Raw genomic sequence first — 17,561 nt, 5'->3', positions numbered from 1 at the left:
TCCCCTATTAGGCAGCTCGCAAACCAAACGGGACTGCGTTTCAGCTACTAATGAAAACATCACATTCAAGCTAGGCAGCAATCAATATGGGAAGCAGGAACAGGCTCTTTGTTCTGCGACACAAAGACTCCACAGCCTGCCTTCCAGGTAGTACCTCACCGCTAGGTAAACTGGAGCATTAAGTAAACTGAAAAAGGGCTCCCCTATAGCTCGAAAAGAGCCCCCAAAACCCCCAAAAGTCAAAAAACACCTGAAACTTCTGCTCCTGTGGCCCAATTGTTAAATAAAATGGCTTTGGGGCATGCATGAGGCACAGTTTTCCAATTGCACATTGTTTCTCTCTTCCATTAAGCAGTTTCCTAACCAAGCAGAAGGGCAACGCATCCTCTTTTTTTAAGCACCAGCTGCAGGAGTCTGTATAAAACCAGCTAAAGTTCTCCGGCTTTTGCTTGTAGTTAGCCAAGATGGGTGCCCCTACCAGCACCTTCTGGCCCTATCCTTCCCTGGCAATGCAGAGCTTCTGAGCTACCTGCTGCTCTAAAGCCAAAAAAAAAAAGCACTGGGTCTACCGGAATCACAAAGAAGAGGTATTTTATGTGCATATGTTTGCAGCAGGATGATTTGGGAATCTGAATACATCTGCCCTCTGAGACAGACTGCTGACATTTCAAACAGCAAACTACAAAAAAAAAAAGCCCACAGATTGCTTCATCAGTTCAACTTGACTTGGCAAGTTTCATTTAAAGAGGAGACAACTTTAATTTAGAAGCACCTCCAGCAGTCAGATTTTCTACTGCATGCTGTAACAACGGGAGACGGTACAGGGTATATCAACAAATAAAACAGTAACGCAGAGATTAAGACCCTCTGAAACAACACATGGATATGGAGCATGTTCTCCAGAATCCAACATAGTACCTGGGGGAGACGCGGGGTCCTCTGCTTTGTTACCCTGTCCCTAACACCTCACCTTCCCTTTAGCTGTAGCCTCTCTTGCTCTTTGCTTTGTGGGTAAACAAGTTATAGCACATCAGATTGAGTTTGTTATTTATCCCTTGCAACAGGTTTAAGTGTGCATTGGGGTGTGCACTGGGATATTCTTCCTTAAGGAAATCAAATTGGAACTGTGAGAAAACCCCCTTGTCTGAAACCCAAATCGGCAGAACTTGACTTTACTTACTGAAGCAGTAGCACAGAAAAAAAATTCTTTGTCCATAATTGAAAAAAGGCTAAAACCAGGGGAATCAAACACCACCAGATGAATATTGCTATGAAGAGGGCCACTGTGCCAGTGCGAAGAGGGTGTAAGACCTCCACCTCAAGAGCTGTCCTTGAAAGCTGATGGAACTGCAGAAAAACCAGTGAATCTCTGCTCAAAGACTATTTTTTTCCTCCATTTTTAATTTCACTTAAGTAGAATTTAGTAGCCAGAAGAGATGGCTGGTGTATGAGGTTTAACCACCCCTGTCCTTCAAGAGCTACAGTCTGGTTCTCTGTCCTTGTTCACAGAAGATTGGAGACAAATTAGCCACTATCTTTTCTTGAGATTAACAATACCCCAATAGATCATTTGAAATGCGCTTTCCTTCATACACTGTCAGCTCTTTAAGTGCATTCACACCAATGCTCTGGGCCTTCTAGCTGGCCAGTTCACAAACTCCAATTAAACTGGGCAAAAAGATGTGAAAATCTCCTGGCAAACCTACAGCCGAGACATTCATCATGACAAGTAATTCTGGATGGCCAAATGCATCCATTTTGGAGGAACCCTGTTGGTAGAGAACAAATGCTTGTGCTCTCAAACATGCGGGCTCCTTTCTGTACTCTCTGTGTGAGCATCCAAGATCTGAGACCCATTAAAAAATCCTAGTGATTTTCTTTTCATCTGCTCAAAAAAAATCTCATCCATCTATTTACCTAGGGCATAGGGGAGATGTTACCATTTGGCAGGCTGCTCAGAAATGTTTGCTGACCCTGCTAACTTCACAGCAATCAAAACCCAGGGATCTTTTCAGTATCAGGTGATAACCAAGAACTGTGGACCAAACCTGAAGCACCTGCAACCCGAGTTCCCCATGGCTCAACTACAGATCCCCATCTGGCATCTTTCCAGTAGAGTGCTACTGAACCACACAAAAATAATTTTTACCTATTGGAATCATGTTGTTGGGCAGGAGAGACTGCTCAGGAGCTGAACACAAATGACTGCCATCATGCTTAGGAACCATTTAAAACACTGATTTTCTGCCATCTGCAGCATAGCTAGTTCTCCTCAGCAGGAGGATATTGTCCTCTACAGGCCTCCCAACACTGAGGGCAAATTCTTAGGCAAATAACTACCTGTCAAACTCCAGAGGAAAGCCAAGTGTGGGGTAAGACATACCCTTGTCAGGTGGTGCTCTGCTGACAGGGCAAAATCCACTGAAATTCGCAGACTATCTGCATTCACCAACTGCAACTCACACATCAGCTTTCAGGAACAGCTCCAGGACACAGCAGCAATGGCACAGATTGATTTTAAAAGACCAGAGGGGTTATCTCTGGATGTCACAGCCTTCCCCAGCCAGCCCCCCTTCTCCAAATATCCCAGGCACACCCTCTGCTTTAGCAAGAAGAGGCCCAGCAAAGCCTCTCCACACACAGAAGTGAAGAGAGCGAGCACCAGGGCCAGCACACGCACACATAGACGCACATTACCTGGGATGAGGACTGCATTCACATCAGGATTATAAAAATAAACACAGCACAATTAAAATGGGCATTTCTTTTCCTCCCTTTCCCCATCCCATCCATTCCCAGTCCCTAGCCACATTTCTTCTTAAGTTTTTGAACCCAATAAGAGTATTTTGACAACACAGGAAAAAAAATATTAGGGTGGGAGAGTATTGGCCAGGTAAACCCACAGAAATATGAACTTCTCTGACTTTGATCACTATTGCAGAGGGTGCTGTGACACACAGCGGGACAATATCGCTGTGCTGCTGCGGGAGGTATGTGCTAGCTTTTGCTGGCCCTCCTGGCTGTGCTCCCACTAGATGGCACGTTTCAGAGATGGGAATTCCAGCTCTGCGCTCCGGTACACCGGAGTGAGCGGCCTCACCAGCTGCAGAAAATGCAGCAAAACTCCATTATGAGGAGAGGTGGAGTAAGCCACCAACCACATTCCTAGTTCCTCCAAAGACAAGCCAAGGCAAAAGCTTAACAGCCCTTCCAAAACTGAGACAACTTTGGATCTCATGTCAGTAGGCACCTACCTAGTCCCCATCTCAAGTCCTGATGAGTTCTTGGTTTTCCTAGCATAGTAATAATAATCATTAGTTATGAATAAATTAAAGTGATGTGTTTTATCAGATCACAGTTTTCTATTTTGCTGTGGCACAGTCTGTATTCCATATTCCAAGGCTGAGGACAGGTGCTCTCAGATCATATCCTTTTATAGCCCTTTTATAACAGAGACAGAAAATGCCTGTAGCCTCAATGCTGAATCCAGGGCAGAGAAGAGGCGCTTATCTCCAAAGTCTCACCCCTGCTTCTGTCCTAAACGCGCATTTTAGACACAGAGGCTACCTCAGCAGTGAGAAGGCCTACAGATAGGTGTTTGATAGCCAGGCAAGAGGATACACAGTACAGCAATCCCCCCCACCCCTTCAAGAACTCACCTGGTCTCTTGAGTGGCTTTTTGGTGGGGGTGTCCTTCCTTTTGTTCTGAATGGCAGGGGAATATGGCACTCCAGTGGAGGAGCTGTTCTTACGGAAATGGTCTTCCAGCCCCTTGATGGAGCGGTCAAGCTGGACAGAGCGGATTTGGAAGTAAACAGTCATAAAATCTAGGGAGACAAGGTAGAAACAAGATTATAGGCAAACAGGGAACACTATATGATAAAACAAACCTTTCCTGAAACACTCTGTGCCCCTAAGGGGCCCTAGTAGCATTGATGTGGGACCCGAGGTGGTTTTCCCTCCCAGAGCCTCTCCTATTTTCTTCAAAAACTACTACTTCTTCTTCCTTCCCCCACAATATTCATTCCAGCCCTCCCACCACACACAACAAGTCTGTGCACCAAGAGCACATCAGTTGTGGAACTGATGGGAGACATTTGCGCAAGACATTGTCAATTCAAGTGCTCAGTTTCTAACATGAGAGACTTCACACACTTCTCAGGATTCAGGGCATTCAGGAACTAAATGAGGCGTTCACCATTTGAAAGCAGAATACAAACTGACTAACAAAATACGCTATATATGCTTCAGTCACCTTTGATCATGGAAAAGTTCTTAAGAAGCTTTTAAAAGATGTTTGTCATACTTGGTAAGCACAGTAATCCCCACTCAGAAGCAAATCATTGAGGTGGGGGGTGATTCTAGTAGCTATATGTATGTGAAAGTACAGGTTTCCTGTAACAAGTCCACAAAATTGTTCACTCCCAAAGAAAAAGTTAATAAAGGAGTATAAAGCTGTAGGCAGATTTTGATGCTGCAGAACAGGAAAGAAGAGACATGTACTGACTGAAGAAAGTCTTCTGTGCTGCTTCCCCCCCCCGCCCTTGGTCACATTTACTACAAAAAGTTCTGTTCATAAATAGTTCCCAAATGGGAATAAGTGACCAGTGTCTCACACATTTATAACACTTATAATGATGGAGCACTAGATAGTTGCAGCTCCATCAGAAGGCATCACAGATGCAAGTTAAATGGATTTCTGCTATAGGACAGGCAATGCATTAAGACAATTTATGCTTTATTTACACAGCTCGCTCTCTCATCATATTCACCAGATCATTCTGTTCAACTGACAAACCATCACTCACTACAAATGCTGTAAAAAAAAAAAAGAGGATCTTAAGAAGGTGATTGAAAGGAGACTGAACTACTCACCTAAAAGGTGCCACTAAGGCAGTCACTAGTTTTGCTAGCGCTGCTAGCTACCAACGGCAGTGAGAGTCATGGTTTGTTAGCCACAGCAGCACCTGAGCAGAGGCTTCAAGGCTGAAGGTGTGTGATCTACAATCAAAGCTGTACAGTGCTACACACAACCCTCAACACCCTACTTTTGGTCTCAGCCACATGCGGTAAGTAGTTGGAGAGCGCTCACCTGATACAGAACTACAAGGGAACAACACACAGCACTACCAACCTTGATTCCTGCCGTTTTCCACCAGCCAGCCAGAAATGTGGATGATATCGTGCAGGACGCTCTCCGGGAGGTGCTCCAGAGACGTCTCCTCCTGCGTCTCCATTTCATCATCCCCGCTGATCAGGTCCAGGATGAGGATGGGTGGGACCGGCTTGGTGTGTCGTGTCATCAAGCTGCGGAACTCTGACTCCAGGGACTCCTTGCCCCTCTCAAAGAGGGATTTCTGGCACAAAACAGCAGAAGGACAGAAGCAGCACAGGGCTTCTGTAATCAGTCACTCACAAGTATTTCTGCAGCGTTTCTAACCACATGCTTCAAACTCCGACACCTGTAACTAAGAAACTTTTAAAGCAAATTAAATAAAAAAGGCTTGGGAGTTGCTCAGTTTTCAAGTGGGATTTAAACAGATCTCCCATTCCGTTCAAGCAGTTGAAGGACTGACAAGAGCTGCTCAGGAAGAGGTTCAATCAACTCCACCACACGTGCAAGATGCACTTTCAGAAGCCCTATGGCACAATGCGTAGAGAAAGCAAAACGCCACAAGCAGAAACGCTGCCGAGTGCAGACTTAAACAGAAGCCAAAACAATTGTTTCTTTAGCTGTGCCCAAACACCTTCTTTACAAGGCAGCAAGCAAGAGGGCAAGCAGCAGGGCTACATCTGTCCCTCTTACCCATGCCAGGTTCCAGACCCATGACCTACCATGCGGTTCAGCTCTGGGCTGTCTGGATTGTTGTCCTGGAAGTATTCCACCGCCTTCTGGATTTTGTCCATGCAATTCAAGTACTCCTCCAGCCTCCCAGTGGGGCTGAAAATAAAACCAAAAATAAACAGAAGCAGCAAAGAAAGAACGTATCAAGAAAGCACCAGACCAAACTCGGGATAAAAATAACAAGGAACATTTAAATTGCCTTTTCTTCAACTAGGAGGAGGTCATGGGATTCCCTTTTGCCTCCACTCAATAGCGCAGCAGAATACCCAATCCATGCAGCAAGTGCAGCAGTACTGATGATGTAGCAGCACACAACTCTCAGCCTTGCCATCCTTTCCCAGTCAGGCCCTGATGGGAAGGTAGAGGAAGCTGCACATCCCACCCCAGAGAAGGGCCATCACAGCACCTTCCCAGAGACTGAAAGCAGGCTCCAGAACAGTTCCGATTCATCCTGGATGCACCGACAACATCAACAGGGCAGGAAGAACCTTTGGGAAAAGGGTGGAGGAAAGAAGAGAAGCCACCAATGCTCATCAGATTCGTATGGCAGCATGTCTGCAAATCCTGGAAGAGACACCAGGGTCTGAGCAGACTTTGCCCTCTGGGGATTGCTGAAGGTCAAGTCAGGCAGCTTCATTGTGGACTGACAGTGGGAAAAGAGTGTGGGAAGGGTACAAGGAACATTATGATGAGTGTGTGGAGTCAGGTCCCCTACCAGAAGTTCAATAGGATGAAGCATCCCAGTAAGATCTAGCTGCTCAACTCACCCTTCCTTTATGATCTTCTCTGTGTCCTTAGCCACATGGTAGTAACTGATGACGTGATCCAAGCAGGACAGGGTGTTCTCCACGTTCTCCTGCAAGCGCTGCAGGTTCTCTGTCTGTTTATGGACAGGGATGATCGAGTTCTCCAGCTTCATCAAACGACTTTCAAAGGAGGAAAGAATAGAAACCTACACGCCAAGAGAGAAACAGAGAGCTGAGGACATCCTTCCACCTGGACCCATACAGTTGGACAGCAGTTAGAGCAGGGCAATCAGGGACCTTCAAGTCCCAGCTTCACTTTTTGGGCTCTGCTACTAATTTGCCATGGCTCCTAAAGCAGGCTGTTTAATCCCTCTATGTCCTAATTTGTATTAATAATCACAAAATAGATCACCTGCCATACAGAGACGGGCCAAGCTTGAATTAGATGTTTGTAAAGTGTGAAGCTAATGTTTCAAGACAGTACTAAGGAGGAGCAAAATTTTATTTGATAGCAGAAAACAAAACCACAGGAACTGCCTAGAGGTGCCCTAGGTAAAAAGAACAAAAACATAAACCGGCTGCCACTTTGCTCCATACCACTAACACCCAAATATGAGATGCACAACACGACGACACAGGACCAGTATAGCGAGAACCTTCTTTTCCATCATAGACATTTAGTTTTTAAAAGGGACTGCGATATTGCTTCTGAAAGGTGGAAAACCTCTTAGTAAGCTCATAAATGGAGCCTTAATGTCGTCTTTTCCAGGCAAAAATGTAATTCTTTCAAGACTCACTCCTACGTTATGTTTTCCACACTTCTCTGGCAGTGCCTCTATGACCTTCTTGAAGCACTAAGCCCAAAACGGGACATAGTATACTAGCTGAGGGCTTAGGAGCAATTAGAGCATGGTTATTACTTTCTACCTCCTAAGCAGAACATTCCCAAAATAAAACTCCAAACGAGACCTGACTTTATGAAGCAACAACATGATGCTGTTGCACAAACTAGTCTGGGGTCTATTAATACCAATTCCCAAGAGAGAGGACAGACTCATTTGAGCCCTCATCTCCTCAGGAGAGAAGCTTAGGATTTAAACATTCATCAGTTTCCCACTTCGCCCAGCCACTGAAGTGTCAAACACAGATGCAGAGCAAGTGGTTCATTACTCTGCATTCCTCAGATAGGCACAATGACAGCCTTGAAAACAGATTGTCCTAAGAAAAAGTAAACCGAGGCCCAACATTAGGGCTGAACTTCAAGGACCTCCTTACCATGTTCTTTGTAAGCTGGTCACTCTTCTCAAGGCTCTCTTTGATAAAGGACAGGGTTTCTTCTTCCTGTCAGCAGGATGAAAAACGAGTCTTCAATTCTGAACACGGAGCATTTAAGTCACTACATGCTACACGTACGTTTTTACAAGTCCTGGTAAACACTGCAGCAAACAATGTTTGATCTGATGCTGACACCACATTTTAATATGCCACCTCTTCGCAGAAATCACAACAACTGACCCGAGGCGAGAGACGCATAACAGAAGTGAGGGGTTTATGGATTACTCATTTCCCTCTAATATCCCAAGCCCATGAGCCTTAGCACACTGAAGTCACAGCACAATATAACATTAACACCTTTACCACAGAGGCACACTGGCACAAGACCACATTTGCCTGCCACAGCACAACACAGGTGTTGCACAGGCACCATCCAAATCCCCCACACAGCCGTGAACTCAAGCAGCCAACGCAAAGCAACCACCAAGGGCTGTTTTCAAGTCACCAAAGCCCAGAGATGGGGTGGGGGGGACGGACGGGACACAGCAACCTGCAAGGGCTGGCCCCACAGGCTGCACCTGAGGACCTGAAGGGAGAGCCCCCAGAAGCTACCAGGCCCTAAGAGCAGGGCCCCAGCCCCAAAGCGGGGGGCAGAAATACCTCCTGACCCTGAAAACTAAGGGCCCTCGGCCCTGAAGGGGACCTGGGGATGCTGACAGCCCGGAGCGGGGTGACCAGGCCCTTAGGGGGCCGCGGGACGCTCCCAGGCCCGGAGGGGGCCTCCGTGACAGCTCCCAGGCCCATCTCCTAGGCAACGCGCTGGGGCTGCGGGCCCGGGACCAGGCCCCGGCCCCGGCAGGGCCCGCAGCAGGGCCCTAGCCCAGCCCTACCTGCTTGAGCTTGCCCTCGATCGCCCTCCTGCGGGCCGACACCTCCTCGGCGGGGATCATCCTGCCGCGGAGCGCCGGGGCCGCGCTCCACCGTTCAGTCCCACTGCAGACACCCTCTTCCGCCCTCCCGTCACTGCCGCGGCGCCATCTTGGGAGCGGCAAGACACATTGAGCATGCGCAGCACGACCAAGGGCCCTCTGGAGAGTGGTCTCCATTTAAGTAGGGGCCGGAAAGGCACCAGCCCTGAACGCGCATGCGCTGTTGTCCCAGAGGGGAAGAGGCGCATGCGCACTGCCCCTCGTGACGGGCAGTTTGGGAGTAGTGGGCAGCTGCGCCGCCATGTTGGAAGTGGTGTGGCGGGTGCCAGGGGGGCACCCCATTTCTGTCAGGGCAGGACTGGCTCCCCAGGCCCGCCATCCCCACTACGGCCTGGCCGAGTCGAGCTCCTCCAACCCCAGTATCACCGACGTCCCCACAGGACACGACGTCCTGACGGGGGTCCAAAGCCACCCAGCCTTCCCCCCTGCCAAGCTGTTGGGGCGGCCAGGCCCAGGGCCACTCTGCCACACACCGTGGGGGAGAAACGAGGTGTGGAGGAAGATTACAGGGGTTTGAGCCCAGGGAAATTAAATTGTAGAGATTTGAGTATGAATTATGGAAATGTAGACATTTGCAGGAGTGCAGGTCACTCCACTCCCATCCAGCATCCATTTTCCAGAAAGAAAGGCTACCACCACAGGGAAGGTGCTGCCTTCTCCTGCGGCATAGGTGGGGATGGCCGGGTTTATCACACGCTGAGGCAGTTACGGGGCTCTGCAACCTCACAAACCACATCCAGCCTGGCACAGGGAGCTGCTTTTATCAGTACAGACAGTCCCAGCCTGCCGTCTCATGGTGCACCTAGGCAAGGCCCCTGCTGCGTGAAGGGACTGGTGTGTTCTCATCCATCTTCCCCTTGTCAAACCACCCCGGGCTCTGGAAAGGAGCTGAAACAGCCCGACTGGTCTCTTTTGTTCAACAACTTCGGTGTGTTTCATAACCCACCTTATCATGCTGCAAGCAGCTGTGACCGGGCTCTGGCTGCTGTGAGGGCCGATGCACAGCCAGGGCACTGTGTTTTCTGTGTGTGACATTGCCCAGCCATGACTGCCTGCCCGTGTTTTATGGGGACACCTGCTAGAGGGGATCTTGTCCTGTGGGTACAAGAGAGAAGAGCCCTGTCCAGGGTCAGCACTCAGCATGTCTTGTGCTTTTCCCCGCTGGGCTGGTGTGATTGGGAAGGTTTCTTTTTCTCCGTGTACAGCAGAGCCATCTCTTTTTTTTATAGCAATCCATGCTTTTTCTGCTAACACTCATCCCCTCATTCAAAGAGCACCCAGGGCCAAAATGAAATCTCCCCTCTCTGAGCCTGGGCAACAATCGTGTGTGCTCCCCTGAATAGTGCTGTATATCTCCTGAAAACCCAGCAAAAATGTTCCCTCACCCCTTCATGGGGTGACTGAGCCCTCAGAGCAAAGAAGGGGAGCTGGGATAGAGGCACCCAACCCATGTCGCCGCTGCCAGCTAGGGTGCAAAGGGTGAATAAATATACAGAAAGTCAGTCTGCCAATAAATAGTGTAAAAACTACCAGAGTCTGTGCAAACGTGAGGTGCAACGGCACATCCAAGGGGAGGCAGCAGAAAAAACCTGGCTTGCTGGTCAAATGAAAAAAGTCAAAGCAGCAGAGGTTATTTCTGGTAAAATGAAAAAGAAAGGGTAGAAACACTGCAGTTTGAACACGTTAAAATACAGTGCAAAAGGGCGCAAAGCACACCTGGGATCTTTGGGTTGTAAATACCCCCCCGGCTCATTGCTGGCAGTTTCTCCAGAGTCCCTTTCCAGCCCCTTCTCCCACCATCCCAAGTGGCAGCACTGCCCCACAGCTGTGGGCACAGAGAGGTACCCGCAGCCTGGCCCTGGCCAGCCTCACACCCAGCCCCACATCCCTGAGCCAACCTGCCCTCCCCATGGGGCTCCCCGAACCTGCTGCCCCCAGACCCGCCACCCCTCACCCTGCCTGCGCCGGCCGGGCTGGCAGCTGAGCGTGCGCTGCTTTTCTTCCCTGCTTGGCAGAGCCCAACCGCTCCTCGGCGTAATTGGCCTCGCGAGGGCTTGGCTATTCCTGCGGTTCCTGTGCGGCTCCTCTCACCACCCTGTACCCAAGAGGGCTCTGAAGCCACTTGTGTTTCTCAGGGCATCTACAGGGCCAGGTGGGGACATGGCACAAGCAGAGGGATAGCCCCAGGCACTGACACCATGTCACCCTCAAGAGCTCCCCGCAGGGGCAGGGAAGGATGCTCCAAGGGTTGGGAGCAGCTCCCAGGACTTGGGACCCCGGGCACAGCCACCCTTATGTCGCACAGGCGGGGTGTAACCATTGTCACGCGTGTGGTGGTTTGTGCCTCAGTTTCTCCGCGGGGCATTGCTGTGCTACCGCGGAGAGGGGTGATAGCACCCATGTAGCAAGGGTGGGTGTGCAGCCAGGGCTGGGCTGGTGAGATGTCCCCTACCTCCAGGGGAGAGGATCAGGCAGAGCCAGGCTGTGCTGGAGGGAAACAAAGAGGCAAAAGGGTTTTTTCTTCTCCTTTTTTTTCTTTCCTTTTTTTTTTTTTTTAATTTGAAAATAACTTTCCATGGAAAAGGTTAAATTGCACACATATCGCTGCAGTTCTTCAGCATCGAGGCCCCGAAACAGGAAAATATAACAAAACCAACAAATAAAAAGGAGCATTGCCAATACAGATATAAACACCTACACTGACCCCCAAAGCCCCCCAAAGACATGGCCTTCACTCCCCAGCCCCGGGACACCGTCCCCAGCTGTGCGGTGGCATCCCAGGGCACTTCAGGTGTTGGCACCTGGGCAAAGCAGTGGCCCAGTCCCAGCTCTGCTGCTTGCGTGAGCCGAAGATGTTGGTTCTTAGCCTGTCCCACGCTTTACCGGCGGGATGCGGGACCTGCACTCCCACATCCACGGCTCCAACCCTCTCCCCAAATGTGGGTGCAAATTACTCCAAGGGTAATTTATATAGTTTTTTAAAGGCTTGTTTATTGATTCTTGCACTACAACTACACTCTCAATAAATTATATTGCTCACATTAAAGGTCCTAAGTGCTTTTGTAACCAAACAAGAAATTCTTTACAATCTTCCATTTTTCAGTAAGTCTAAGACATACAACTAAAACTACAGCTTCTACTTACTCCTACCTAATATCTACTCTAACTCTAATAACCTACAGCGAAGGAGAGGCAAAGGAGAGGCGAAGGATCCCGTTCTTGAGAGCTTCAAGTCAAGTTTCAGCAGAGTTTGGCTCCACTCCCGAAATGTTTCTGAGCTGCTTTGCAGAGATCTTGCCACACTCTCGCTGTGCTCCGAGCCAAAGGGCCAAAGCTTTGGTTTGTGTCAATCCCGGCGGCTCTCCCGGATGATGAGCTGCTCCCGGCTGGATGGAACTTCATCTCCACTGCCATCCCCAGAGCCCGTGGCACTCACAGTCTTTGGCCTGAGCTCCTGGATGGAGCCTGAATGTGGATTTCCTTCCTCCTTGGTCTCAGCTGGGAGCATTTGATGTGGAGTGACCCCATTGCCACCAGCTGATGGCCATGCCACAGTGTTTTCCTTACAGCTCCCCCAAAAACGCATTCTTAATCGGGGTCCTGCGTTGCCCTGGCAGCCACTCATAACCTGATGGATGAGCAAAAGAAGTGGAGAGCAACAGTCTCAGACCAAAAAAACAGAGAGGGGCTATGTCAGCTGGTGAAAGACAGAGAGGGTTTATGGTGGCCTAGACCCTTCAGCAACTGCAGCGAGAATTTTGGCTATAAAAAATACGAAAGCTCGTTCTGGGAGCACCTCGGTCCCTACTGCTCCTCTCCTGCCAGGGCCAGTTCCTGGATCTTTAACGAAACCTGTTGCTGCTGCTCCAGGAATCCTCCCTCGCCTGGTCTTGGTTTACAGAACAATGAACACAAGCCTTTAAAAACAGTGAAAATATAAAACAACTCTCAAACTGTATTTCCCCTATCCCCCCCACTATTAAGAAATTCTAGTGCTAAAAATATAGGTTTCTTTGAATAGATAATATATAATAGATTATATAAAAACATCTAAAGAGGCAGACTTGCTGAATTTATAAACCTTTTCTTCTTCCCTAGGCACAAGTCGGGAGGGAGGTTGAACTCGGAGAATCCAGAAGGGACCTCTATTTGCTTGCTAGCTAATAATCACACTATATCTACTAACTACCCTAGATAGAGAAAGGAAAGAGAGACAGAAATGGAGAGACGAAAGGGTGAGGAAATTGCATTTAATCTATAGAGTCCTAAGCCGCCAGGAATCACATGTCTTGGATGGAATTTAGCAGGTGCTCTCCTTTAGCCCTGAAGGAACAGATGTTGTGTCCATTTTCACAGGAAAAAAAAAAAAAAAAGGATAATTCACATTTCTTCCTTTAAAAGTAAAAAAATAAGTAGTGTTCTATTTCTTCTCTCATGGACTAGAGACTTCTGATGTGTCCTTTAAAGATCTATCAAGCAGTTCCTGTGGTGGTGTTTTTTTCTCCCCCCGGTGTTTCTGTGAATAATCTTATGATGAAGCTGGTAAAAATCACTGTGGATGTCTCTGTCTCTAGAAAATCTTGTCCCTTGTAAGTCCCAGCAGCATGGGGGGAGCATCCTACTAAAGTCTGTGTGGGCTTGGAATGGCGACTGGCCTCTTATAAAAGGGCCGTGAGACTGCTCCAGTCGCTCACATCCACTGGCAAAGAGGTATCGTTGAGGTCAAACAACTGATCTATGTTGATGCAGTTGGAGAGGAGATCGTCTGTCTCTTCATCCCAGGGATGCTGCAGGAAAGACGTGGCCATCAAGGTTTTGTCAAAGTCCAGGTTGTTCAGGCTGGGTTCAGTGAGGACCTGCTCCTGCCCCTGAGGACAGTCGACGTGGTGCCCTTGTACCGTCAAGTCCGGGTTGCGTGTTGCGGGGCTTAGTGGAGGTGTGAACTCCAGATCCCCGAAAATGGAGAGGTCCCCACTCAGGTTGGTGTCTAAGATGGCCTCCCAGTCAAAGTCACCTTTCAGCGATCCCAGCTCGGTCTGCTCTTCCTGGGTCAGCAAGGCAGAGCTGGAAAGCCACGACGCCTTGGCCGTTCGCTTGGGCAAGGGCTGCCTGCGCTTCTGGCCTGCTTTGCCATCCTCTGGATTCCGGTTCTCGTTGCCAGTGACTTTTTCAAATTCTTTCAGCAGCTGCTGCGACTCCGTGTTGACGTAGAGGATGCTATCGGTGGTGCAAGTTGAAGTGGCCGAGTTGGTGACGCACCGTACTTCTTGCTGGGCTCTTCCGGTGAAGGACGGGGGGATCTGCACTGGGGGCATCCTCCGCTTTTTGAAGGGACCGTTCTTGAGCCGGTCAGCATGTTGGGGGTCCAGCTTCCAAAACCCGCCTTTCCCCGGCTCGCCCTTCTCCCGGGGGACCTTGATGAAGCACTTGTTCAAGGAGAGGCTGTGCCGGATGGAGTTCTAGACCCAAAAGAGAAAAAAACCCCAAGGCTGAATGCTTGTCTGCTACTGCAGCACCTACCTGTGTGGGAAGGCTGGTGGAAAAGCATGTTTTCAGCAAGGACCTTTGGAAAAAGAAAGCAGAAATGGCAACGTCAAGACATCCCGGGCTTCTCCCCAGCAGAAGCTCCTCCGCCCCGCAGAAACTCCCCTGCCCCGCGTCACCAGCAGAGTTTTCTTGCCTCCTGTCTAATCCAGCCAGAGGTGGCAGGAGCCAAGGGGTTCAAGCTAGGACTTGCCAACCAACGGGAAGCTTTTGGGCAACTCTCCTTGGCTGTAAACGGCGGCCATGGGGCCTTGAATCATGCAGAGCACTGAGAGAAACCAGCCAGACTTGCTCTAGGCCTGGAGCTAAGCTGGAGGAGGTCGGGTTCTCCTTCATGGGTAAGGAGGAAGAGGAGGGTCTTTACACCAATGTGGCCACGGCTTCATTAAAAGTGGCAACACATGGCAGCACCGTGGGGGACGGCATCATCAGGGCCCTCCTTGCATCCCCCAGTTCATCTGCGCCTCTTGCTAGGAAAAATATTTGGCCAAAAACCAGGCAGCATGCCTCCCCGCAGCCAGGCTGACACAAACCAGACAGGCAAAACTGCAGAGACACGTGGGCTGTCCCACCTCAGCCCTGTGTGTCCCCAGTGGTGCCTCCTGGCCCAGGGAAGCTCGGTGTGAAATCACTGCATCTTCATCAACCACCACTCAAACGAGCCGGGGGGAAAAAAAAGGAAAAAAAAAAAAAAAAAAAAAGAGGAGTTTCTGCTCCCGTCGAGCTGTTCTGAAACCCTGAATGTGCCTGGAGTGATGTGAATAATCAGAAAGGAAACTCAGTTATTGGGTAAATAACCCAGCGTTGGACTCCACAAAGCCAAGACTGTATTAAGAGATTGGATATGGTAGAGGGTTTTTTTTTTTTAATGTTGCCTGGATATCTTTATGCTTATTCATCCAGAATCCGTAGTGCCGAATAGGAAAAACAAGGCTTGAATGCTTAGAGCTGTTGAAAAACACGCATACGCGCAACCCCCCCCCCCCAAACCCCTCCTCTGGGCTGAAGCTCCTTGGGTGTGTTGGCTTTTCTCCAAAGCACTCAGCTCCCACAGGAATATATCCATCTCCCCCTGGAGTATGGGTGGCATGACCTTTCCAGGCTGTCTTCACGTACGGGAATCGGGATAGGGGATGAGAACACAGCCTCGAAAAGAAAGAAAGAAAGAGGAAGAAAAAAGGAAAGAAAAAAGGAAAGAAAGAAAGAAAGAGGAAGAAGAAAGGAAAGAAAGAAAGAGAGAGGAAGAAAAAAGGAAAGAAAGAAAGAGGAAGAAAAAAGGAAGGAAGGAATGAAGGAAGGAAGGAAGGAAAGAAAGAAAGAAAGAAAGAAAGAAAGAGGAAGAAAAAAGGAAAGAAAGAAAGAAAGAAGAAAGAAGAAAGAAAGAAAGAAGAAAGAAAGAAATAAGAAAGAAATAAGAAAGAAAGAAAGAAAGAAGAAAGAAAGAAAGAAGAAAGAAAGAAAGAAGAAAGAAGGAAGAAAGAAAGAAAGAAAGAAAGAAGAAAGAAGAAAGAAAGAAAGAAATAAGAAAGAAAGAAATAAAAAAGTAGCAGGAACACAGGTAGCCCTGCAAACAATCCAGGCTGTGGTAACTCTGAATTTACAGTTTAACGAAATTTTACAAGGGTCAGAGACTTGCAAGCTGAATTCTCTGCTCCCCATCTCCCCTCCCCATCCCAAACTTCATTCAGCCTGGGCTGCCCTCTGTTATTACCCGGCCGGTTAACATATTTATCATTCCTGCCTGCAACAATCCTGTAAAGCCCCTGCATCTCTGCAGAGAGCGATTGAAAACCTTCTTTCTTTTTTTAATAAACACATTTAATTAAAACCGTGGTGATTACCCAGCCGTGAGTTTGCAGGAGAAAGTCAACGGACTGGCACACAGCTCCTCCTCCCGCATTGCTCCCATAGGTCCCCCCAGCACAGGGGAGGCTGGGGGACCCAGGTGGCCCTGGAGAGGGACCGGAGGGTTTCCTTCCCCGTGATGGGCTTCAAGAGCCGCTGAAGACCCACCTGCCTGGGGAGAAGGTGGGCAACGCCTGGGCAGGGGCTTTGCAGAGGTTTTGCCTGGGTGAGCACCGCTGCCGGGATCATTGGCACACTGCGGATTTGGGCTGGGAATAACCCGAGCGGAGGGACGAGCCACCCAGGTCCCTCCTGCCCTGCCACATCCTAGAAAGCCTCACGTGCCAGAGGTCCCTTCGCGTGATGGAGGAGGGCGGCGAGCCAAGGTGGCTGGGAAAAGCCCCTGTGCTTCAGGTTGTCCCCAAAGCTGGTGAGCCTGGGGGCTGTCCCCTACCCCCTGGGGACATGCTTGTGCTAGCTGGGGACAGCAGCTCTATTTGACCTCACAGTGGAGGCTGTGGAAAGCCCTCCCCAGCCCTGCGGGGAGAGGGGACAAGACAAGAGGGCTCCAAATCGCCTACCTGCCAGGTGGGATCAGCATGTCGGAAGTAGCAGAAGTTGTCAGTAATCCACTGGTAGATGGCAGAAAGGGTGACTTTGGGCTTATTGCTGGCCTCCATCGCCATGCAGATGAGGGTGGCGTAGGAGTAGGGCGGCTGGACGTGGGGGTTGGTCTTGTAGTCGATGTCGTCCATGAGCTGAGGGTTCACGGCCATGGTGTTGTGCGCCGTCCTCGAGGTGCAGGAGGAGATGGGATTGCAGGGAGTGTGGGGGATGCCCATGCACGCTGGGTCGGCGGCCAGGGGCGAGCATGGGGCAGCAAAGCTGGGGATCCTCTGACAGTTGTGGGGGTCCTGGCCGCTGGGGCAGCAGGAGGACTTGCCCATGCTGGGGTTGGCAATTGAGAAGTCCTGCAGCCACATGAGGCTGGTCAGGCTGTCATCCAGGTCGTCCGCGTCCCCCATGCTGCCCTTCTGCCCTCTGTTCTTTCCAGCTGGCAGGCGGCTCAGCCACCCCTCAGCCATGCCTTGGCACGTCAGCAGCTCTTGGTTCACGGGATACACGTGAAGAGGAGGGAGGGGACGGGGCAGATCCTGCAATAAAAACAGGGAGAGGGTTGAGGGTCTCTGAGGCGCAGCCGCTCTGCAGCACCCTGGCAGGGTTGGACCTGGGTGGTCCCGGTGCCGCTGGGTGAGACCCATCCCCGGGGTGCTGTGCACCGGAGCCGCAGTGCCCCACTCCCCCAGGGTGCAAAAC

General features: G+C 49.8%; 2 protein-coding genes across 2 annotated transcripts; both read right to left on the bottom strand.

Annotated features, from left to right (window-relative positions):
* Positions 1-1,820: 1,820 nt before the first annotated feature.
* Positions 1,821-8,840, bottom strand: LOC132317096 (exocyst complex component 7-like). Its single transcript, XM_059818058.1, has 7 exons — positions 8,757-8,840; positions 7,867-7,932; positions 6,613-6,797; positions 5,836-5,941; positions 5,135-5,357; positions 3,660-3,827; positions 1,821-2,709 (listed from the first exon to the last, which is right to left on the bottom strand). Exons 1-7 carry the CDS (start codon positions 8,814-8,816, stop codon positions 2,474-2,476), a joined length of 1,044 nt encoding a protein of 347 aa, XP_059674041.1. The 5' UTR covers positions 8,817-8,840; the 3' UTR covers positions 1,821-2,473.
* A 4,673-nt stretch (positions 8,841-13,513) lies between these two features.
* On the bottom strand, positions 13,514-17,329 carry LOC132317098 (forkhead box protein J1-like). Its single transcript, XM_059818065.1, has 2 exons — positions 16,826-17,329; positions 13,514-14,314 (listed from the first exon to the last, which is right to left on the bottom strand). The coding sequence occupies exons 1-2, from the start codon at positions 17,327-17,329 to the stop codon at positions 13,514-13,516; spliced, it is 1,305 nt and encodes a 434-aa protein (XP_059674048.1).
* Between the last annotated feature and the right edge of the window lie 232 nt (positions 17,330-17,561).

Source organism: Gavia stellata, chromosome 5 (assembly GCF_030936135.1).
Source record: "Gavia stellata isolate bGavSte3 chromosome 5, bGavSte3.hap2, whole genome shotgun sequence".
In the NCBI taxonomy this organism is placed as follows: domain Eukaryota; kingdom Metazoa; phylum Chordata; class Aves; order Gaviiformes; family Gaviidae; genus Gavia; species Gavia stellata.
Note: the sequence above shows the minus strand (reverse complement) of the source record. Positions and strands in the feature narration are given on the sequence as shown.

Excerpts from the sequence above, each read along its gene's own strand:
- LOC132317096 (XM_059818058.1), bottom strand. The coding sequence starts at position 8,816 with ATGATCCCCGCCGAGGAGGTGTCGGCCCGCAGGAGGGCGATCGAGGGC. Across the intron at positions 6,798-7,866 it reads ACCAGCTTACAAAGAACATG|GTTTCTATTCTTTCCTCCTT; the intron begins GTAAGGAGGTCC and ends CTTGGCGTGTAG. Across the intron at positions 3,828-5,134 it reads GGAAAACGGCAGGAATCAAG|ATTTTATGACTGTTTACTTC; the intron begins GTTGGTAGTGCT and ends TTGTCTCCCTAG.
- LOC132317098 (XM_059818065.1), bottom strand. The coding sequence starts at position 17,329 with ATGGCTGAGGGGTGGCTGAGCCGCCTGCCAGCTGGAAAGAACAGAGGG. Across the intron at positions 14,315-16,825 it reads ATGCTGATCCCACCTGGCAG|AACTCCATCCGGCACAGCCT; the intron begins GTAGGCGATTTG and ends TTTTGGGTCTAG.